The sequence below is a fragment of the Oryx dammah genome, unplaced genomic scaffold (assembly GCF_014754425.2).
Source record: "Oryx dammah isolate SB20612 unplaced genomic scaffold, SCBI_Odam_1.1 HiC_scaffold_10, whole genome shotgun sequence".
NCBI classification, from domain to species: domain Eukaryota; kingdom Metazoa; phylum Chordata; class Mammalia; order Artiodactyla; family Bovidae; genus Oryx; species Oryx dammah.
In genome coordinates, this window is record NW_024070194.1 from 46,250,468 (window position 1) to 46,275,104 (window position 24,637).

At 38.1% G+C, this 24,637-nt stretch overlaps 2 protein-coding genes across 2 annotated transcripts in view; both read left to right on the plus strand.

The window, feature by feature from the left end:
* Window positions 1-24,637, plus strand: part of PTCHD3 (patched domain containing 3) — a 138,227-nt gene that overhangs the window by 63,460 nt on the left and 50,130 nt on the right.
* Window positions 1-24,637, plus strand: part of LOC120869412 (ankyrin repeat domain-containing protein 26-like) — a 49,822-nt gene that overhangs the window by 3,778 nt on the left and 21,407 nt on the right. The window contains exons 2-10 of the mRNA XM_040248730.1: window positions 2,812-2,881; window positions 7,389-7,518; window positions 7,821-7,882; window positions 9,044-9,137; window positions 10,986-11,083; window positions 11,824-11,853; window positions 11,949-12,015; window positions 20,859-20,941; window positions 23,880-24,031. Coding sequence (XP_040104664.1) covers window positions 2,812-2,881; window positions 7,389-7,518; window positions 7,821-7,882; window positions 9,044-9,137; window positions 10,986-11,083; window positions 11,824-11,853; window positions 11,949-12,015; window positions 20,859-20,941; window positions 23,880-24,031 — 786 coding nt within the window. The remainder of the gene's footprint in view (window positions 1-2,811; window positions 2,882-7,388; window positions 7,519-7,820; window positions 7,883-9,043; window positions 9,138-10,985; window positions 11,084-11,823; window positions 11,854-11,948; window positions 12,016-20,858; window positions 20,942-23,879; window positions 24,032-24,637) is intronic.

The window sequence follows — 24,637 nt, forward strand, 5'->3', positions numbered from 1 at the left end:
GGATTAACAAAAACAGCATTAGGCCTGCTCAATGTGGCACATTGCACAGGGCGTCTGAGGATACCTTTAACTGAGTAGACCTCTATCTAATCAAAGGGGGCTTCCCAGATGGCTCACTAGTAAAGAATCCACCTGCCAATGCAGGAGATACGGTTTGATCCCTGTGTCGGTAAGATCCCCTGGAGAAAGAAATGGCAATCCACTCCACTACTTTTGCCTGGGAAATCCAGGCAAAAGAGCCTGGTGAGCTTCAGTCCATGGGGTTGCAAGAGTCAGACACGACTTGGTAACTTAACAACAAAAACATCTATCAAAGAACTGTAGGTTGGTTTAATACATTAGTCAGAGGAGATACAGAGATGACAGAGTTTTAGTCTTCAATATATTCATAATACAAAAGAGTTGTCTCTGGTTAATTTCTGTATTTTTCTAAACAAAATTTTCAAAGAAAACATGCTTATTTAGTTATTCATTTGGTCACTAAACAGATAACATTCAAGAGTCTTTTATGTAGACTGTTCTGATGTCTCAGGGTGCAAACATTTACAAATCACTGCCCCTGCTCTTCAGGCTCGAGCTTGCAGGCTCCTCTCCCCATGGAGTCACTGCATGTGAGTCATCCCTCTAGCATCAGATCATGACGACCCCTGGGAAATGTTGTCCAAAGGCACCAGAGTCCGTGGCTCCCTCCATCCTTCCCTCCCTCCCCTTGTTCATCAGATTAGGATGTGATGATGTATGACTTCCAAGCTGAAAAAGCATGATTTCTATAAACATTTGCCATATAATGGGGAGGATTGATATAATGATATCCCTCATTAGTACACAGCACTCTTTGGACCATCCTACTCTGTGTGGTCCAGATACTCTTGAGCAATAGAAGGAGAGAATATCAAGAGATTCTTTTTAAACATATTAGGGTGTGTGTATATATATATGTAAGTATTTAGACATTTTTTAAAAGTTCAGCTTCTGTGTACCCTACTGCATGCTCACCACTACAGTTCCAGTCCCCATTCTCACAACCGAGTTGACCCTCTTTACCCGTTTGCCCTCCCCTACCTCCCTTTCAAGAGATTATCCTTTCTAAATCTGGAATCACTACATCTTTCATACTTCTCCTGCCTTTGGAAAGAGGGCCAGGAAGAGAAGACTTTGCTTCCTATTTTTTAGCACACTGTGAAGTTCACTGCCTGTAGACCTAGCTTCCCTGTGATAGGGCATTTTCATTGTGAACTGAAGAGTCAGAGAAGTTATGTCCCTGCAAGACACCTATAGTCTCTGTTCGCTGCTCCAGGCAATGGAAGTCCAGAAACACTGAGCTCTTTAAGTGTGCTGTTGTCAGTTTATGGTACTGATTCTATTAATGGTATAATATCATTTTCTGTCAGTCTCCTGGAGTTAGAATTATGGTCATTGTAAACAGAAGTTCTTTGTTTTTTTGTTTTGCATTTGATAACTATAAAGGGGAGGGGTGGTTCTTAGGCATTAGTGGCCTACGAGTATAGTACAATCACTGTTCCCTCTAGTGTGGTCCCCAGATGTGGTTTGAAAGGAATACTGTTAAACAAAGCATCAGTCTTGAGGTTTTAATATTCTGTATTTTTCTCTTGTTGATTTAAAATGCGTCTTGTTTTTTTCTTTAATATTGGATGAGAGTTCTGAAGAAGACTGTTTAAGCAGGTAGGATTTTCAGGATGTTTTAAATTATATGTTTAACTAAGGGAACATGGAGAAGAGAAACTAATGTTTGTTGAGCGTTCTACTCTGGGTTAGACACTGCATTACGTGCTTAACATTTGTGACCTCATAGAGTCATCACAGCAGCTTTGTAAAGTAGATGTGTCCTACTTTTACTTAATTAGGCAACTCTGGTTTCAGGAGGTTAATGAATTGACCCGTGATTCCGTGGTTAAAATGAGTTGACCTGTGATTTGACAGTTGGCCTTCCCGGCTCCCACATCCACTCCCATGTCCCTCAGCAGAGACTGAGAAGTACCCATGTAGCATATAAGTTAAAGATAGATATAAATTAGTTCTTTGACATGTCTACATTTTAAGTTTTGACATTGTGGGGAAACTCCCTGTACTCCCTTTTGGAGTAAAGGAGAGAACTGGGGCCTTCTCAATAAGTGGTTTCCCTGCTGACGTACCTAGACTCCCCTTTTGGAGGACTCAGATTAGTCTCTGAACCGGGAACAGACAATGGAGAAGGAAAAGCCTATTCTTCCACTTTGTTTTAAGTCATCAGGTTTATTCCAGTTTGGGCAAACAAAAATTATTTCAATCCATCAATTGGATTTTCTGTTCAGCTATTAGAACGTTTGGTGAAAACAGATTATTTTTAGGCTCTGCCAATATATTGGCTGTCACTCTCTGTTATGGAAACTAAGAATGAGTGTTAACTGGATATTTCATAGGTTGGGAGAGATGGAAGCAGAAATAGGTAACTAAAAACTTTTTTGGAGACTTGCCTGGGGTTGCAGTGGTTAAGATGGTTAATAAGACTTCTTCCAGTGTAGGCAGTGTGGGTTTGATATTCAGTCAGGGAAGCTAATATCTCACATGTTTCGGGGTCAGACAGTCAAAACATAACATAGAAGCACCATTGGAACAAATTCAATAAAGACTTTAAAACTGGTCCACATCAAAAAATCTTTAAAAAAAAAAAAAAGCTGTTTTAAAACAGGCCAAATTTTATTCATGTCAAGAAAGTTCATTTAATATATAAAAAACTTTCACTTGTTTTGTTGCTGTTGTTATTCAAAGAAATGAACTCACTCATTTTTATTGTATGTTTTTGCTTTAAAGATTTCCCAATAAACCTGGCGTTGACTTAGGGCCTACATCAGACGATGAAATCTTAGATTTTAAAACCAAGGTAAAGTGTTCCATTGTGAAATTAGTTTTCCTGTTCTGAATTTAGTTTCATATAGTATTTACTCTTATGATTAAACAATGAAGGTGAAAAATAGATTTAAGGGATTAGATCTGATTAACAGAGTGCCTGATGAACTATGGACGGATATTCATGACATTGTACAGGAGGCAGTGATCAAGACCATCCCCAAGAAAAAGAAATGCAAAAAGGCAAAATGGTTGTCTGAGAAGGCTTTACAAATAGCTGAGAAAAGAAGAGAAGCAAAAGGCAAATGAGAAAAGGAAAGATATACCCATTTGAATGCAGAGTTCCAAAGAATAGCAAGGAGAGATAAGAAAGCCTTTCTCAGTCATGAAAGAAATAGAGGGAAACAATAGAATGGAAAGGCTAGAGATCTCTTCAAGAAAATTAGAGATACCATGGGAACATTTCATGCAAAGATGGGCACAATAAAGGACAGAAATGGTATGGACCTAACAGAAGCAGAATATATTAAGATGAGGTGTCAAGAATACACAGAACTATACAAAAAAGATCTGCATGACCCAGATAACCAGGATGGTGTGATTACTCACCTAGAACCAAACATCCTGGAATGCGAAGTCAAGTGGGCCTTAGGAAGCATCACTAGGAACAAAGCAGGTGGAGGTGATGGAATTGCAGTTTAGCTATGTCAGATCGTAAAAGATGGTGCTGTATAAGTGCTGCACTCAATATGCCAGAAAATCTGGAAAACTGAGCAGTGTCCACAGGACTGGAAAAGTCAGTTTTCATTCAAATCCCAAAGAAAGACAATGCCAAAGAATGTTAAAACTACCGCATAATTGCATTCATCTCACATGCTAGCAAAGTGATGCTCAAAATTCTTCAAGCCAGGCTTCAGTAGTACATGAACCATGAACTTCCAGATGCTCAAACTGGATTTAGAAAGGGCAGAGGAACCAGAGATCAAATTGCCAACATCCTCTGGATCATAAAAAAAGCAACAGATTTCCAGAAAAGCATCTACTTCTGCTTTATTGACTGTGCCAAACCATTTGACTCTGTGGATCAAAACAAAGTGTAGAAAATTCTTCAAGAGATGGGAATACCAGACCACCTGACCTGCCTCTTGAGAAATCTGTATATAGGACAAGAAGCAACAGTTAGAACTGGATATGGAACAACACGCTGGTTCCAAATCGGGAAAGGAGTACACATCTTTTGGTTTCCATTCAAATGGAATATCTTTTTCTACCCTTACTTTCAGTGAGTATATGTCTCTAGGTCTGAAGTGGGTCTCTTGTAGGCAACATATATACGGCTCTTGTTATCATTATCTATTCAGTTACTCTGTATCTTTTGGTTGGTGCATTTGATCCATTTACATTTATAGTAATTATTGATATGTATGTTCTTATAGGCATTTTCTTAATTGTTTTGGGTTTGTTTTTGTAGGTTTTTCCTTTCACTTGTGTTTATTGACTATGTAAGTCCCTTGAGTATTTGCTGTAAGGCTGGTTTGTTGGTGCTAAATTCTCTTAACTTCTGCTTGTCTATAAAGCTTTTGATTTCTCTATCAATTTTGTATGAGTTCTTTTCAAATAGGATTTCCTATTTCTTTCTTATAGCATAATAGTACTTTAAAATTATTCATAATTACATCCTCACATAAGCATTTCTCTTCTACAATTACAAACTTGTCGTTTAAGATCAATTTTAAAAAGAAGTCTTCTTATCACATCTTGAACTGGTGTTTTACAATTAAATTTTTTCACTAAACTTAAAAATACTTATTATTGTAATATCTCACAAGTGAATATTTCATATATTTATGAAACTACAGCTTTATATCTTTGAAACAGATGCTGAAATATATAATTGACAACTTTAATCTCATAGTTTTCTTCCCCTGGTATAGTTTGATTTTCAAAAGTTCAGAATTCTGCCTATGTTTATACTAATTATACCAGCTTAGTATATTTTACAAATAATTATCCTAAGTGTATATATGCTTTTCCTGAAAAAGTTTCTCTATTTCTAACCCAATGGTATTTATCCAAATCTTTTCAAGTCGCTTGCATGCCTCAAATTCATTTATTACACCCCAAACTGAAGCCATTGTCCTTGACGTGTCCCTCCTTCCTGCCTCTTTGTAAGCAACCCTGTCATCTGTCCTCCCCATCCTAGTAGACAGAATCACTGAAATGCTACAGGAGGAAAAGCTCTGGACTCCACCTTCCTTGAAATTACTGTATCCAGTCACTCAGCAAGTTCAGTATTTTCTACCTGCTTAACATTTTTCATATCTTATTACCCTAATTCATTTTTCACCTATGATCTTGAAATATTCTTTTCCAGTTTTGCTCTCCTGATGTTCATCTTTATGTTGCTGCCAGAGTAATTATTCGAAGATATACTTGCCAATCTTTTCTTTCCTCTTGACTCTGCAGTTGGTTTTAGAATGATTCTTACCATCTTTATTTGGCTGTTTTTTACAGCCAAATTTGCCTTTTAATTACACTTTCATACATATATGTACAGTGTGTAGTGTGCTTAATGTCCTCTGTGGAGTATTGCTTATAGGTTTTTGTTTTTTCCATGATGCTGTCTTTAAAATCCTGTCATATTTACCACTTCCTGGTGTAAATATGAATATATTTGAATAAAAGCATGGCACCAAATAAAATAAAATATATTTGTGGTGATGTAACACCTTTATTCATCTCATATGCTAGTAAAGTGATGCTTTAAATTCTCCAAGCCAGGCTTCAGCAATACATGAACTGTGAACTTCCAAATGTTCAAGCTGGTTTTAGAAAAGGCAGAGAAACCAGAGATCAAATTGCCAACATCTGCTGGATCATCAAAAAAGCAAGAGAGTTCCAGAAAAACATCTATTTCTGCTTTATTGACTATGCCAAAGCCTTTGACTGTGTGGATCACAATAAACTGTGGAAAATTCTGAAAGAGATGAGAATACCAGACCACCTGACCTGCCTCTTGAGAAATCTGTATGCAGGTCAGGAAGCAACAGTTAGATCGGGATATGGAACAACAGACTGGTTCCAAATAGGAAAAGGAGTACATCAAGGCTGTATATTGTCACCTTGCTTATTTAACTTCTATGCAGAGTACATCATGAGAAATGCTGGGCTGGAGGAAACACAAGCTGGAATCAAGATTGCTGGGAAAAAATATGGGAAAAGATATGCAGATGACACCACCCTCATGGCAGAAAGTGAAGAACTATAGAGCCTCTTGATGAAAGGGAAAGAGGAGAGTGAACAAGTTGGCTTAAAGCTCAACATTCAGAAAACTAAGATCATGGCATCCAGTCCCATCACTTCATGGCAAATAGATGCGAAAACAGTGGAAACAGTGGCTGACTTTATTTTTCTGGGCTCCAAAATCACTGCAGATTGTGATTGCAGCCCTGAAATTAAAAGACACTTACTCCTTGGAAGGAAAGTTATGACCAACGTAGACAGCATATTAAAAGCAGAGACATTACTTTGTCAACAAATTCCATCTAGTCAAGGCTATGGTTTTTCCAGTGGTCATGTATGGATGTGAGAGTTGGACTATAAAGAAAGCTGAACATAGAAGAATTGATGCTTTTGAACTATGGTGTTGGAGAAGATTCTTGAGAGTCCCTTGGACTGCAAGGAGGTCCAACCTGTCCATCCTAAAGGAGATCAATCCTGGGTGTTCATTGGAAGGACTGATGTTGAAGCTGAAACTCCAATACTTTGGCCACCTGATGTGAAGAGCTGACTCATTGGAAAAGACCCTGACGCTGGGAAAGATTGAGGGCAGGAGGAGAAGGGGACGACAGAGGATAAGATGGTTGGATGGCATAACCGACTCAATGGACATGGGTTTGGGTGGACTCTGGGAGTTGGTGATGGACAGGAAGGCCGGACGTGCTATGGTACATGGGGTCGCAAAGAGTCAGACACGACTGAGCAGCTGAACTGAACTGAATACCTTTACTTGTGTAGTAGATCCCCATCATGCGAAGGAAAAAGATGACACTTGCTTTCTCCCATTTGAACCTGATTCTCCAGTTTTGTCTCTCTGTATGGTTCCCAGTAACTCTGCATTAGTTTTCTACGTGACTGGTGAACATTGTTTCACACCTCACCCATGTGCTCGGGCCACCCTTCCTAGAATCCCCCTGACGTCCTGGCTCTGTCTTCTGAGACACAGCCCTTTGTCACAGCGTTCCTTGAGCTTCGCAGGTTCACCTGCCTCCTTTCTCCTTTGTGCCTTTCCTGTGCTCTGTCTGCTCAGTTGCAGAGCTGTTGAAGGATACTTTTCTACTCTTGTTTCTTTTCATGTGTCTCTGCCTCGCCTAGAACACAGCGCAGAATCACTCTTTTCTTTACATTTCTAACCTCTCCCAGGACAGTGTCTATGATTTCCTAGACATAGTGAATGTTTGTCATCTTACTGATTGAGTGAGTGACCAAATGAATGAATATGTTTTCTGAAGTTGGGTTTTTGTTTTGTCTTGTTTGTATAGGAAGGAGCCACAAAGTCAGAACTTGTTGCAGAAGAAAGTGATACTGATATTATTGACAGGTCTCCCCAAGAGCAAACTAATCATGACCATTTGACTTCTGTTGATGGAGCTCACAAAAATAATAGAAGTGGTAAGTTAGTGAACATCTGTGAATGTTTTCTATGCTTAAAAGCTCATATAAAACCAACTAAAGAGTATGCATCCAAATATGATATGCATTTCTTTTGAAGTATGTTTCTTTTGCTCTCTTTCTTCAGAACTGTCCCACATACTACCAATCTTTTCTTCCTGAGAATGCTGCAACTCTCTGAAATTCTTTTCCACTACTTTATTTTATTGAAATATTCATGGATAGAGATAGGCTTATATATGTCTTTAAAATTCATAGTTAGTAAATGTTCTCATTAATGTATCTGTGACACCATTTTCCAGATATGCTGTCAGCCTTAGGATTGGGAGAAGAGGAAGATATAGAATCACCTTGGGATTCTGAGGTATTGTCTTCTATTATTATTTTGAAATGTAAGCACCGAGTGATGTAAGAAGAGATGCTATGATAAAAGCAAGAGATGCTATGACTTTCTCACCTTTGCATTTCCCCACCAAAACTTGGTTCTTATTTTAAACCTGTATTGAATAAAATAATTCTGTGCTAAATACTACCAGATAGTACACTTTTGTTCATTTGCAAGATTCACCTAATGAAATCAGTGTTGTACAGAAACCAAGGCTTAGAAGTCCTAAGGAATCCGTTTGGGTTCTGAAGTTACGTTTATCTAAAAACTGTAACATTATTCCAGGTCAGTCTATGATCAAATGTTTCTTTCTTCCTTCCTCTGTTCCTTCCTTTCTTCTTTCAATTTTTATTGAAGTACAGTTGATATACAGTATTGTGTCAGTTTCCTGTGTGCATCAAAGTGAATCAGTTACATATATATACATATATATTTAAATCAACTCTTTTTTATATTCATTTCCCATATGCGCTTTTACTGAATATTGAGTAGAGTTCCTGGTGCTATACAGTAGGTCCTTATTATTTATCTACTTTATACCCAGTAGTGTGTATGTGTCAGTCCCAATCTCCGAACCAAATGTATGTTTCTTTGGTACATATGCATGTGTAAAACTGTTAGGGTCAGAGAGAAACAGGTTGAATTGTGGGTTTTTGCGACATTGACGTTGAAAAGTAAGTGCGTGAAACTTGAACCTATTACTACATTTGGATTGTCAGGTTGATTTGCAAAGAACTTTTCAAGAGAAGCAAAATCATGGGAAATAGTAATAAATATGTGGGGTTATAATAACAGCAGTTAGCTTTAGTGATGTTTTAGTAAGTGCAAACCATTTTGGATCGCTTAAGTAGCATGTGCAGAGTACATTTATGGCATCCGTACTTGAAGTAACATAAAGTAACAATGTCCTGTTTGAAGGTGGGAGCTATGGAGGGAGATAAGAAGGGCCTGATCTCTTAGATGCAGGCAGCCACTGCTTGGTGATCCAGCACTGTGTTTGAATTCACATAGCAGCTGTGGGATATTGGCAAAACCTGTCTTAAACGGGTTAAAAGTAGGCAGTTTTTAAAAGTACAGTATTTTCTTCAAAAGGGATTAGGAACTCTTTGTGCAACTCATTATTATTAATAATTCTAGCAGAGTATCTCTGAGAGCCTTCCACAGAAGTATGTGGATCATTTATCTGGAACTGCTGGTGAAAGAGGAAAAAAGACATTAAATGGACAAGTAGAAGGTAAGAACTGTATTTTACAGAAAAATCATTTGACAGAACCTTGATTGAAAATGGGAATGCTGATATATTCTAATAGGCAAAGAAAATCACCTGTCGGATGGGTAGTGAGAAAAAAGGAGAAAACCAGGGCAATTTTGTGTATCTTATCAGGTGCCAATGACAGATTACATTGAGAATCCATTTAAGAAGCTAAATTATTAGTTATTAGACTTACTTCACTGTCCAATGTTTAAGACTTTGTCTGGTTAAGGCTCTCCAATGCAGGGGGTGCAGGTTCTATCCCTGGTCAGGGAACTAAGATTTCATGTGACAGATGACAAAAAAAAAAAGTATATATATTAGTTCTGTTTCAAGATACTCTACACCCTAAGGAAGGTCAAGAAATAAGAAGCAAGAGGGAATGAAGGATGAGAGAGGCAGAGGGCACAGGGAGGAAAAGAAGAAAAGGAAGCACGGGTCTGTGGGGGAAGGTGACAATAAGTAATAAAAGTCTTTAGATAAACGGAGACATGGACGATGAATCTGAAGTGAGATTCTGGCACCACTTGTCAGAGAACAGCAAATTTCTCCCCCTCTTCCTGTTTTACTCGTTATTAGGAAGACATTGAGAACTGAGGTCTCGGCAGGCAGAGTTGTAGGAAGACATTCAGATCTGAGGTCTCAGCAGCAGAGCTGTGCTTTATCCTCTGTGGAGGAGCACGGGCATAGGTGCTCAGCTGTAAATGTTTCAAATTGATGTCATACGAAATGTTGCTGCTTTCTAGGATGGTGTCACATAGGCCACAACAAGAGAACTGGAAAGAAGGAGAGAGCAGGGGGCGTGATGGGGAGACAAGGAACACACAGCATGAAAGCGAGTTCACTGGAAAGTTTCAACTTCTAATGCAGTTTCAGTATCTAATGCAGCGTTACTTCAACTTCATTCACTCTCCTGAAAACTTAGCCTCCGTTTCCTCACTCTAACACTTCCCCCAAAACTGAAACTGCATTAGAAGTTGGAAACTTTCCAGTGGACTTGGTTTCATGCATGTAGAAGCACTCCGGGAGTTGGTGATGGACAGGGAGGCCTGGCGTGCTGCAATTCATGGGGTCACAAAGAGTCGGACACAGCTGAGCGACTGAACTGAACTGAACTGAACTGGACTGAACTGAATGTAGAAGCAGACTCCTTATAGACTGGAGTTTCTCAAATTTTAATTAGTAACTTGAGGACCAGGTGTGAAGTACACATGCTGAGCAGGAGGTCTGGGAATCTGCATTTCTAACAAGCTCTCAGAGTAGCAAGGGTGTAGCCTTGCATTTAGAGAAATCTGGAAGAAGAGCTTTGGATAGTGGAGGACATAACAGGATCAAGGAAAAGCATTATTTTGTTTTTCTTTCTGAGCATGTCTATAACCAGAGGGAAACAAAGAGTTGAAGTGGCAATTACAGGTGTAAAATACCATTGCTAAGCAAAGAGGGAGAAAGAAATGGTAGGGATGATCCATAGAAAGGATGTAAAGGGGAAAGATTTAAGACCACAGATCCAGAGATTATGATTTGGAGAGGAGAGAATCTACTGAAAGGACAAAGGGAGGAAAGTAAGGCCTTAGGGAGGTGAGTTTGGAAGTTGTTTCATAGAAATCCTTTGAAGCGTTAGCATGATGTACCATACCAAACTAAGTTTTGAAGCTAAACAGATTAATCGGGTTCATTCCCTAAATGCTAGAAATACTTTTAATAAATACTACACTGATTTTGAAACATGCAAATTTTTAATTTCTAATAATTCTCTGGCAGTTGAATTTATTATTTCCTTTTTGATAATTGTATTTCAATATTGAGAATTTATTATACATTATTTCCTAGATGTGTCTTATATACCTTCTTGTATGAGTGGATCGAGAAACTTTAAGATGGCCAAACTAGAGAAGCCAAGACATGTGGGCAAACCAGTAGCCCACATGGATTTGGGGAAAAAATGAATATTTTTATGAGCCATTTTCTACAAGTGTATATCCAGACTAATCAGTTCGTTACTCTGTCTCTGATGAGAAATGAATTATACATTTTAGTGAACTGTCACCCCACTGTGCACTTCTTAAATGACTGGACAGATTGAAGAACATGATAAATACTTGTAATATAATGGTGCAAATGATAACTGCTGTGTTGCATTCAAGATATACTGTTGCTTTTTATCATCAGCTTTCACATTTATCTTCTTGGATTCATGATTTGCTCCTCTGATTAAGATCCACTTTCTCCTCACCAGTCAGCATGTTCACATTGGTCTATGTGCACTTTAATATTTTATAAAGCCATTGAAAACGTAATGTTACTTTTGAAGTATTAACTGCATGTTTTGATAAACCTGTATTCCTATTTTTTCTTCACTATCTTTAGTGGATTCATAAGTCTGTCTTACCAATGTCCTAAGATCCCTCTAAAAACAAGACAGTAAAACCGAATGTATTCAGTGCAAAGGCAAGGATTCTGCTCATTACTAACTCTGCATGAATATGCAGCCGCTGCTGCTGCTAAGTCATTTCAGTCGTGTCTGACTCTGTGCGACCCCATAGACGGCAGCCCATCAGGCTCCCCCGTCCCTGGGATTCTCCAGGCAAGAACACTGGAGTGGGTTGCCATTTCCTTAGCTAGCTTTCATATTTACATGTAATTAACTCTATGTCCCTTTTCCCTTTTAGATTCTCCTGAGAAATATCCTAACATGAAGGTAAAAATGTTTATGATTTTATCTTGAATTATGAACTGTGGATTGTATCATATATGCATTATTTAGTAATCAACTTGTTTCCAAACCCCATTCAGCCTGCAGTCAGAATGAAAGATTGTGTTCCTAATAAAACAGTCAGAATGAAGGATTTACAAACATCCGGTTCAGGTAAATTTTTCAGTACACAGTTAACTCTGGAAAGAAGGACACTGAAATATTTGAAATGCTCAGTCTTCAAAGTTCTAATTATTTTTGCAAATTTAATTTAAGAATTTAACATAAATAAGGCAAATGTTATTGTTGATACCTGTGCTTTGAAACAAAAGATATTTACAAGCATAAGAAAAAGAAATTTTTAAAATGTAAGCTTGAACTCAAGATGTTTCTGTATATGTTTCAATACCCTGAAATTCTGAGTTTGGAATCTCTATACTTCTCAGGAATTCTCAGATTAAATGTTAGACTCTTAAGATTTTTCCAATATCCAAAAATGCTTGTTTGAACTCTGAACTTTCCCTAGAGTAAAACTTCACTTGCTACTATATCAGTTATATTTCAGCTTATAATTATTTCATTATAGTGCTGTTACACAGATGAAAGTAGGCCAATCAGATATTTTGATTAGCAGACTGTGTGTGTGTGTGTGTTTGTGTATGTGTGTGTGAATTTGTGGTGTCTTTGATTGTTAGAAGTAGGGGAAGTAATCATACTTTAATAAATATTTGATAGACATAATCTTTTAAAACAGTGATTCTGAAAGTTGTTTGCTTTAGGATCCTTTTATACTTTTAGAAATTATTGAGAATTCCACAGAACTTTTGTTTATGTGTACTGATGTTTACTATATTGGAGTTCAGTTCAGTTTAGTCGCTGAGTCGTGTCTGACTCTGTGACCCCATGGATTGCTGCACACCAGGCTTCCCTGGCCATCGCCAACTCCTGGAGTTTACTCAGACTCACGTCCATCAAATTAGCGATGCCATCCAACCATCTCATCCTCTGTTGTCCCCTTCTCCTCCTGCCTTCAGTTTTTCCCAGCATCAGGGTCTTTTCCAGTGAGTTAGCTCTTCACACCAGATGGCCAAAGTATTGGAGTTTCAGCTTCAGCATCAGTTCTTTCAATGAATATTCAGGACTGATTTCCTTTAGGATGGACTGGTTGGATCTCTTTGCAGTCCAAGGGACCCTCAAGAGTCTTCTGCAACACCACATTTCAAAAGCATCATTCCTCAGTGTGCAGGTTTCTGTATACAGTCCAACTCTCACATCCATACAAGACTACTGGAAAAACCATAGCTTTGACAAGTCAGACCGATATTGGCAAAGTAATGTCTCTGCTCTTTAATATGCTCTCAAGGTTGGTCATAGCTTTTCTTCCAAGGAGCAAGTATCTTTTAATTTCATGGGTGCAGTCACCTTCTGCAGTGATTTTGGAGCCCCCCAAAATAAAGTCTGTCACTGTTTCCACTATTTCCCCATCTATTTCCCATGAAAAGATGGGACCAGATGCCATGATCTTAGTTTTCTGAATGTTGAATTTTAAACCAACTTTGACACTCTCCTCTTTCACTTTCATCAAAAGGCTCTTAAGTTCTTTGATTTCTACCATAAGGGTGGTGTCATCTGCATATTTGTGGTTATGTGCATATTTGGTATTTCTCCTGGCCATCTTGATTTCAGCTTGTGCTTCATCTAGCCCGGCATTTCACATAATGTACTCTGCATATAAGCTAAATAAACAGGGTGACAATATACAGCCTCAACGTACTCCTTTCCCTATTTGGAATCAGTCTGTTGTTTTATGTCCAGTTCTAACTGTTGCTTCTTGGCCTGCATACAGATTTATCAGAAGGCTGGTCAGGTGGTCTGGTATTCCCATCATTTTAAGAATTTTCCAGTTTGTTGTGATCCACACAGTTAAAAGCTTTGGGGTGATCAATAAAGCAGAAGTAGATGTTTTTCTGGAACTCTCTTGCTCTTTTATGACAATGGATGTTGGCAATTTGATCTTGGTTCCTTTGCTTTTTCTAAATCAGGCTTGAATATCTGGAAGTTCATGTTTCATGTACTGTTGAAGCCTGGACTGGAGAATTTTGAGTATTACTTGGCTAATGAGTAAAATGAGTGCAATTGTGCGGTAGTTTGAACATTCTTTGGCATTGCCTTTCATGGGGATTGAAATGAAAACTGACCATTTCCTGTCCTGTGGCCACTACTGAGTTTTCCAGATTTGCTGGCATATTGAGTGCAGCACTTTCACAGCATCATTGTTTAGGATTTGAAATAGCTCAACTGGAATTCCATCACCTCTACTGGCTTTGTTCGTAGTGATGCTTCCTAAGGCCCACTTGACTTCACATTGCAGGATGTCTGGCTCTAAGTGAGGGATCACACCATCATGCTTATCTGGGTCATGAAGGTCTTCTCTGTATAGTTCTTTTGTGTGTTCTTACCCCCTCTTCTGAATATCTTCTGCATCTGTTAGATCCATACCATTTCTGTCCTTCATTGTGCCCATTTTTGCATGAAATGTTCCCTTGGTATATTTTACTTTCTTGAGGAGATCTCTAGTCTTTCCCTTTCTATTGTTTTCCTCTATTTCTTTACATTGATCACTGAGGAAGGCTTTCTTATCTCTCCTTGCTATTATTTGGAACTCTGCATTCAGACGGATATATCTTTCCTTTTCTCCTTTGACTTTAGCTTCTCTTCTTCTCTCAGATATTTGTAAGACCTCCTCAGACAACCATTTTGCATTTTTGCTTTTCTTTTTCTTGGAAATGTTCTTGATCACTGCCTCCTCTACAATGTCATGAATCTCTGTCCATAGTTCTTCAGGCACTCTATCAAATCTACTCTCTTGAATCTATTTCTCACTTCCACTGTATCATCCTAAGGGATTTTATTTAGGTCACCTAAATGGTCTAGTGGTTTTCCCTACTTTTCTTCAATTTAAGTCTGAAGTTGGCAATAAGTTCAGGATCTGAGCCGCAGTCAGCTCCCAGTCTTGTTTTTCCTAACTGTATAGAGCTTCTGCATCTTTGAGTGCAAAAAATAGAATCAATCTGATTTCATCATTGATCATCTGGTGATGTCCATGTGTAGAGTCTTCTCTTGTGTCCATGTGAAGAGGGTGTTTTTTTTATGACCAATACGTTCTCTTGGAAAAGCTCTGTTCACCTTTGCCCTGCTTCATTCTGTACTCCAAGGCCAAATTTGCCTGTTATTCCAGGTATCTCGTGACTTCCTACATTTGCATTCCAGTCCCCTATAATGAAAAGAACATCTTTTTTGGATGTTAGTTCTAGAAGGTCTTGTAGGTCATCATAGAACCATTCAGTTTCAGCCTCTTCAACATAACTGGTCGGGGCATAGACTTGGATTACCATGATATTGAATGGTTTGCTGTGGAAATGAACAGAGATCATTTTGTCATTTTTGAGATTGCATACAATTACTGTTTCGGACTCTTGTTGACTGTGATGGCTACACCATTTCCTCTAAAGGATTCTTGCCCACGGTACTAGATACAATGGTCATCTGAGTTAAATTCACCCTTTCCAGTCCATTTGGGTGCTTCCCTGGTAGCTCAGTTGGTAAAGAATCTGCCTATAGGGCAAGAGATCCGGATTCTATGCCTGGGTCAGGAAGATCTCCTGGGGAGGGAAATGGCAACCCATTCCAGCATTCTTGCTTGGAAACTCCTATCGCCAGAGGAGCCTGGCGAGCTACAGTCCATGGGGTCTCGAGAGTCGGACCTGACTTAGGACTAAACCACAAACCAGTCCATTTTACTTCATTGAGTCTTAAAATGTCTCTGAAGAACTTCACTGTGCACTCAGAAAGAATGAGAATGGAAGTAATGTTTAGAGTTGTGAAAACAGTTTTGACCTCTTGGACCCCCTGGCCCAGTGGATGTCTGGATTTCACGGATTCTCAGGTCACACTTCAGAACCAATTTTAAACCGTTGACCTGGTTGGATGTGCAATGATAAAGGGGCCCTTGTGTTGACATGGAGTTTAAAGTTTCACTTTTACATTTCTTGCTTGTTTCTTTGATTTCTCTTAAGTAATTTAGACCTGACAATTCCTTTTTTCTAAAGTAAATATTTCTGTGTTGTATTCATTCTTGCCTCATGGCACTCTGTGCTCTCTGGATCCAGTGTGGTCCTAGACTTATCCTATTTTCACATGGAAATAATTAGCCACCCACAAGACTCATTTCTTATGTAAGTTTATGATGTCTATCTAAGGCTTAAAACATCAGTTCTAAAGATATTGATGATTTAAGGAAAGACTGTCTCATTGTAATTAAAGAAGTTGTTGTTGGTGGTGTTCACTAAGTCAGGAACAACTCTTTGTGACCCATTGTACAGCAGCACTCTAGGCCTCCTTGTGCCTCACCATCTCCCGGAGTCTGCCCGAGTTCATATCCATTGAATCAGCGATGTTATCCAACCATCTCATCCTCTGCTGTTCCCTTCTCCTCCTGTCCTCAATCTCTCCCAAAATCAGGGTCTTCTCCAGTGAGTCAGCTCTTCACATCACGTGGCCACAGTATTGGAGCTTTAGTTTCAGCATCAGTCCTTCCAGTAAACATTCAGGGTTGATATCCTTTAGGATTGACTAATTTGATATCTTTGCTGTCCAAGGGATTCTCAGATGTCTTCTCCAGCACTTCTCTTTGAAAGCATCAGTTCTTCAGTGCTCAGCCTTCTTTATGATCCAACTCTCACATCTGTACATCACTACTGAAAAAATCATGGCTTTGGCTGTACGGACCTTTGTCAACAAAGTGATATCTTTGCTTTTTAATGTTGTCTAGGTTTGTAACATTAATTAAAGTAGTAGCATTCATTAAAAGTGTTTTTAAAACCATGCTCTCTAGAACATAATTAAGGCATAATCTCTAGGCATAATTAAGTGCAAAATAAGGTAGACATAGATTTTCTTAATAATTTATTTGTGTGTTGAAAAAAATAATTATTGGTAAAATTTTTTTGGAATACAGAATATGTAATAGAAATTGAGTGAATCAAAATCAGTAATACTAGAAAGTTAAAAAGTAGAACAAATGAGACACACTAGTTAACATCTTTTCATGAATGACAGTGACATGTAAGATACAGTAAGCTGTGAAGGACTCGTGAGTTTCAGGGGAGAAGAGGACATGGAACTGATTCTCTGAAGAAAAACTTTGTATAAGTTAGTCAGAATTGTATTCTTACTCACGTTCTAATAAATAGAGACTTTGTTTTCACATTTTTCAGATTGGGCTTCTACTGCTTTGAGCCTCAATAATGAGACTTGTCAAAGAGGTGGGCATTTGAAAGTTGTTGATCAGTTTGCATTGGTGCCCCAATCAATGACCAAAAATTAGTGAGCATCCACAGAATTTGGACAAAAGACCGTAATAGATAAAGTACAGATGATGACTGCAGCAGTGTTCATGGTAGGGAATTACACACTCCATCAGCTATGCAAGTCGCAGCTGCCAGAAAGCAGAGAAAGCAAAGAAGGTAATGCAGAAGCCCAGAGCAGTCAGCTGTGGACCACTTGGGCATGGCCTTATCATCCTTCTGATCATTCCAAATTAGATTTTGTGGAAAAATCTACCTTGTGCTGACTGCTTTTATGCAACCTATAGCAAATCAGTACCTCTTAGCAAGGTGTTTGCATTCTTTTCCTGACCATAGTAATACAATAAATAACAGAGTTAGGAAAAACTGAGTTCATTTAGGCTAGTATTTAGCATACACCTGAGAGTGGGTAGCAGGATTATATTTAGAACTCTGGGACTAGTTGGGAAACTAAGTAGACATTTAGAGATTGCCTTCTCAAAACGTGACTTCATAGCAATATTTTTATATAGCTGTCAATTCATAAGTATTAGTTATGATTATACCAGTATAACTGCAAAAGCAACTGTGATACCAAATACTAAAATATTTCTCATGTTTTCTCTGACTTCATATATTTTAGAATTGGCTTTGCCAGTGGTAGTGGGGGTCATGGGAAATTTGCTACATAGTACCTCCTTCTTAGCTGTGTCCACATAGTATATCAACTTGTTTTATTATTTGTAATGAATTAAGAGTTCACAAGGGATGTTGGTATAAAGGAATGCTGTATTATTTAAAAGCAGTATATAGAAAGTCAATTCTGACTCTACTAGAATGCCGAATCTATTGAGTAACCACATCTAATAATGTGTTGTCCATAAATACTAATCAATTTAGCACCTTTAAACAGTCATATGGTCAGGGCTATAGTAAGAAATTATACACGGTTTCTTTTTTCACTCCTGTACTTTTTCCTTTTCTATCCTCACCTTTGCGTTTACAGAAGGTTCTCAGTTATCTCCTAGAATAGTGACTACAAGCTCTAAACTCAAAGTGTTTGTCTTTTTCTTCTTTTAATCTATACAGCTGAGTCGTTTGTTCCTGTTTCTCCATGAGCTTGGTAGGTCCAGGAAAAGCAAATTCAAATAAAACACCTCCACGAGTCCCTTCCACACCGGACAATGTGAAATAGGAAAACTACAAAATAAATAGAAGCAAATTCAGTCAGTTCATGTTGATCATTTCCCTTCTCATTTGATACCTTTTATAAAATAACAAGCAGAATCTGCTCTTTCAGAGTCCCTGGATTTGTACATTTATTGGTTTCTTAAAAACTTATCTATACTGTACCCTGAAAGTTTTATATCCTAAAATATTTCTGTAAACACTCCCTCAGTTCAGGCCTGCATCACCTTTTTTCCCCCAGTATTAATGCCTTCAGATTTGTCTTCCTCCAGTTATTTGTAAGCCCTTCAAATTCATCCCTCCCATAGCGTTTAGAGTTAACCAATCTCAAAAGCACACGTGGCCATGAAGCACTCTAAATCATATTAATGTCTAGACCTCTTAAAGTGCCACTGATGCCCATCAACTGCTGTTGATGCCCTCCTCACCTCTCGCTGTTGTTGTTGGTCAGTTGCTCAGTCGTGTCTGATTCTATGCAACCGCATGGACCACAGCACACCAGGCTTCTGTGTCCTTCACCATCTCCCGGAGCTTGCTCCACTCACGTTCATGGAGTCAGCGATGTCATGCAACCATCTCATCCTCTGTCCATTCCCTTCTCCACCCAACTTCAATCTTTCCCTGCATCAGGGTCTTTTCTAATGAGTCAGTTCTTCGAATCTGGTGGCCAAAGTACTGGAGCTTCAGCATCAGCGTCAGTCCTTCCAATGAATATTCAGAACTGATTTTGTTTAGGATTGACTGGTTTGATCTCCTTGCAGAGTCCCTTGGACTCTCAAGAGCCTTTTCCAACACCACAGTTGCAAAGCATCTGTTCTTCCGTGCTCAGTCTTCTTTTTGGTCCAACTCTCACATCCATACATGACTATTGGAAAAGCCTTAGCTTTAACTAGACAGACCTTTGTCAGCAAAGTAATGTCTCTGTTTTTTAATATGCTGTCTAAGTTTGTCATATCTTTTCTTCAAAGAAGCAGGCATCCCCTAATTTCATGACTGCAGTCATCATCAGCATTGACTTTGGAACCCAGGAAAATAAAGTCTGTCTCTTTTTCCATTGTTTCCCCATCTCTTTGCCACAAAGTGATGGGACCGGATGCCGTGATCTCCGTCAGCCCCTGTCTCTTTACTTTGGACAAGTATCTACCTTGTCGTGTGTGTACTTCTCTCCCCATCTTGCTCCAGCCTTAAGTGCTCTCCCCCTCCTGCCTTCTGTGCCCTTGAACTGTCATTATCTCTAGAAAAGCCATCCCTGACACCTTTTATCTACATTTTTCCTTAAACTCCAGGGTCTAGTACTGAGCAGAAACCTGAGAAATAATTATTGAATAAGAGACACAGGGGCTCTGTATCAACCTAGAGGGGTGGGATGGGAAGGGAGATGGGAAGGAGGTTCAAAAGGGAGGGGATACATGTTTACCTATGGCTGATTCATGTTGAGGTTTGACAGAAAACAACAAAATTCCGTAATGCAATTATCCTTCAGTAAACTAACAAATGGGAACAAAGGACAATTTATACCCACATAATTTTTAAGAGCTTCTCCTGTGTAGTCTAGGAGACAAGGGGATAGACATGTGAAGAAATAATTTACAGTTCAGATGTTTATCTATCACTAGGAAAATCTAGAAATATACACCAGAAAAATCTTTAAAGTAAGGTAGCTACAAGGAAAGAGATACCTGTTTATCAGGGGAAAGATAGCAGTAATCAAAGACAACTTCACAAAGCAGGTTGAGCTTTAAAAGATGAAAAGTAATTTGTCGGAAGAGCACAGGGAAGCATTTCGGATTAAAGAACTGATAAAAGCATAAAAAGTAAGAGGAATTTTATAAACCATGAATAATGTTACAGTTGAAGCTTGGTGTATTGTTAAAAAAGTCCTGTTATGAAGTAGAGACGAGAATATATGGTGACTTTATATGTCTGTCCTGTATTTTGACATTTCGTTTTGTTCATTGATATTTGGATGAATCTGTGAATGAATCTTTGAACTGTTTGCCTGTAACCTGGTGACATCTGGTATATCCAAAATGGTTTGTTGAAGTTTTTAGATCATTGGAAGTAGTTCTTAAAGAAGTAAAATATTTGGGAAAATGGCAATGAAACATGTATACTATCATGTAAGAAACGAATCGCCGGTCTAGGTTTGATACAGGATACAGGATGCTTGGGGCTGGTGCACTGGGATGACCCAGAGAGATGATATGGGGAGGGTGGTGGGAGGAGGGTTCGGGATTGGGAACTCATGTACACCCGTGGCGAATTCATGTCAATGCATGGCAAAACCAATACAGTATTGTAAAGTAAAAAAAAATAAATAAATAAAAAATAAAGAGCACACAAAAAAAGAAGTAAATATTCAGCTGAAGATTGAGATTGACTTAATCTGTCATTTGATACAATGTTGTAGATCTATGTTTTAAATGAAGATTATGTCTTTTATCTAAACATTCTAAGTAATTTTAACTAAACATGCAGAATTGTCAACAAAACTAGACTTGGAAATGATATCAGAGGAAGAACAAGAAAAACTTGATGGAGATGAAAGTAACCATTCACAGGTATGTAAAACTATAAATTTCAATTTCTGGTTTAATACTGTATGAGAAAATGTGTATCATACAAGGCAAATTAGAATGGAAAGATAAGTTAAACCCCATCACAAGTGAGTTAAAGCAGAAGTTCGGTGAAATTAGTGAGGAATATCAAATTATCGTTTGTCCTGAGGAAGATCTACTATGTAATAACCCTAAAGAAGGAGCAAACCAAAAGGAAATATCTCCTTATCTCACAAATAATATACCTGATTGTGAGGAAAAAGATGCATTTGGAGTATCTGTCTCTCTAATATTCTAAGCATTTTCTGAACAAAAAGAACCCAGTCTCAAAAATGTTTTCCCATCATCTGTAAATTCTGGGTCCCTGGGATAGACTTGTAGGTCATCTTCAAAGCTTTGTTTCCCTGAAAATAAAGTAGACTTTGAAAATGATCGGCTAGACATTGAACATGTGTTTATCAAAACTGAGGAGAGTTTTTATAATGATACAGAAAGTAAAAATGTAGGGGACCCAGTAATTACATTTGAAGTGAAAGAAGACCAAGAGTTTGATATGCGAATGTCACAAAATATGAGGCAAGATCCCACTAATCGGAAATTAGACGTGGGACAGGCATGTCAATAGTCTGCTGCTTGTCTGCTCTGGTAAGATGAAACACATAGTTCAAATAAAATTCACAGTCCTCCTGCTGTTATTAAAATACTGATCTGAAACATAAAGCAATACAGGACTGGTTCCAGAAGCCACTGCATGCAGATAACTGCAGTGCTAGTGACAACAAAAGAGTGGAACCCAAATTAGAAAATGCGAATTCTTCTCCACCTAATAGTCACAGCGCATCTGAAGTGTATGTAAATGAAGAATTAGAGAAGGATCTGCTGAGGTTTAAGAATGAAACAGACAAGTTACAAGTAGAGTTGCTGGCTCTGGAAAAAGAGAAAATTCAACTTCCGAAAGAGGTAGAGGTTCATTTACTCTTGCTGTGGTTCTTCTCTTTCTCGATGATCTGGTCCATTTTGATTTTCCACCTATGAATAAAGTGGGGTCATCTAAATAGGTAATTGTGTAGAAATCAATTGTTATCTCAATAATAGGAATTCAGGAAACTATTTTCATGACTTTTGTCCTTCAGTCAATCTAATATCTAATTCTGTCTCTATCAGTCTTTCCTATGGACTGGGAAACTCATTTAACTATCTACCGTGTGATCTTCTGAGCCAGAATAAGCACCAAGGAAATTGCTTAAGAAGTATAATCAGCTAGGGTTTTGTGGGGTTTTTTCCTTTAGCTCTGTTGGGTTAAATATAAGTTGTATTTCCATAGAATGGGAAGAAACAGTGACTGAGAGAAGGGACATGAACACTTGTTCCCTCTAATCTCTTCATTGTGGTTGAATATGTATGATCTTCTCTGCTTTCCACAGTCCCTGGGCACTTAGATTTCCAGCATGACTGCTTTAGGATCTTTTTAATAACAAATACATGTGCTCCCACATATGCTTTAAACACCACTCTTAGATGTTTCTTTTGAGACAGACCATTCCATTATGTTGCTTACTAAAATGTAGAAAGTTTTGACATGTATGATTTTGTCATATAGATAGTGTGTGTGTGTGTGTGTGTGTGAAAGTTGCTCACTCATGTCCAACTCCTTGGGAACCCTTGGACTGTAGCCAGCCAGGCTCCTCTGTCCATAGAATTCTCCAGGCCAGAAAGAATACCACAGTGGATAGCTGTTCCCATCTCCAGGGGAACTTCCCAACCCAGGGCTCAAACTCAGGTCTCCCACATTGAAGGTGGATTCTTTAACATTTGAGCCACCAGAGAAACCCAAAGGTAGTATAAACCCTGAGAAAAAAAGGAAAAATTAAAAAATTTTAAGTGTTTATCTCCAAAGGAGAAAACTGAGTTTTGAGATAATGTGAGATTTTTCTTTCTTCAGTAATAGGTTTTTAAAATTGTTTGTTTGCTCTTTTGTGTAAGAGGTACTTTGACTGACTTTGAATAATAGATGGGAAAAAAAAAGAAAAAACTATATTCTCCTGTTAAAAAAAAAAAAAAAAAAAGATGAGCCCTACCCCCAACTAAGGCATTGAATTACTGTGCCAAAGTCATGGTTTTAACTTATCTGATTAATCTGATGAATTCATTTGGTAATTTATTACATTCAATGTCACAGAATTGTATCATCTCTTTTGGTGCCATAAAATGCTAGAGAGTACTGCTTTAGGGGCTTTGAATAAAACCTTGAACATTTTTTTATTTTATTACTGTTTTTGTTAAATAGTGGGGCAGTAATAGGCAATTATTTCTATACCTTCTAGCTGTAAGTTTTGGTGGTTATTGAATGTGGAATTGGAATTACTTATTTTCCAGAATTCCACACTAATTAACAACTTCTCAGTTTCTTTCTGCTCCTTGTGTTTTGGTAAACTTTGGTTCATTTATTTTAGTGAACACCATCACCTTCTTGCTATCTCCCAGATCCAAGTGAAAAAAGAATTGTAAAAGGCAGTGGGGAAAGAACAGCTTTAGTGCAGAAAGAATGTTTCCTTTCTAAGGCACTAGGGTGTCACATCCTCTACATCTGGCTGTTTGTTTAATGGAGAATCCAGGTGGTAAAGACCAAAGAGGACAGATTTTGTGTCTTTGTCTTTTTATTTCTTTGTCTCTGCCAGTCAGATGGGGAAGACTGAATCTGAATAATTGCATCTTATTAAGAAAGCCATTTTTGAAATTTTGAGAATTTTATTTCTTTTCCTTAAACAGAAAGGAGCAGATTTTACAAAAATTCCAATGACTTGTAAGTGATAAAATAAACAGAAAAATATTTTTATCGGTTAAATTCAGGGCAAACACTGAGTCAAATAATAAAATTGAAAACAAAGATCTTTATAATAAAGAAGTAGCAATTATTCTTGGTGTCAAACTTTCATTAAAGATTGACGAAGAAAAGAAGCATAAAAGTAGTGAAGTGGAAGTATCAGACAATATATGCAATGCTGCTGATGAGAGTGGGTTGATTCAGCAGGGAAAGAGTGGAGGAAACAGCAACCAGGAGTTTCCTGTTATGGAGAATGAAGGTTCTGATAGGTAATGCTATATCAATATTTAACAGCAAGTCACTTGTTATTTTCCTATAAAATAATTTCTAACTTGAGCTAATGTTTGTGATTTACAGATTTTCTATTTTACTCGAGATATAGTTATTTTTAATACGCTTGTTCTTTAGCCTTCATACTAGAGTTCCTTTGTTAACATACCACCATGTTACATACTAGAGTATTCTGGATTTGACTGCATATTTGCCTTAACCAGTGTGTTATATATTTAAATTTATTTTATGTCACTAATGAACATCCTTTCATTTCAGTTTGAGGACTTCTTTCAGCATTTATTATGAGGCGGGACTAGTGGTGGTGAACTCCATCAGGTTTGCTTTGTCTGGGAAAGTTTTTATTTATCCTTCATTTCTGAAAGACTTTTCTGGATAGAGTACCCTTGGTTGGCAGGGTTTTTCCTCCTTTGAGTATGTCCATGGATGGAAGCCAAATTGTTGTTGGTGGTGAGAAAACTGATGAGGCACCTGTCTTTCAGCCATGATGCTGATGTCACCGCATCATGTTTAAAAGTAAACTCCCCTCCCCTGGCCAAATATTTCCTTGATTTCTTCTTTCATGGTATATATGCCTCATGTCA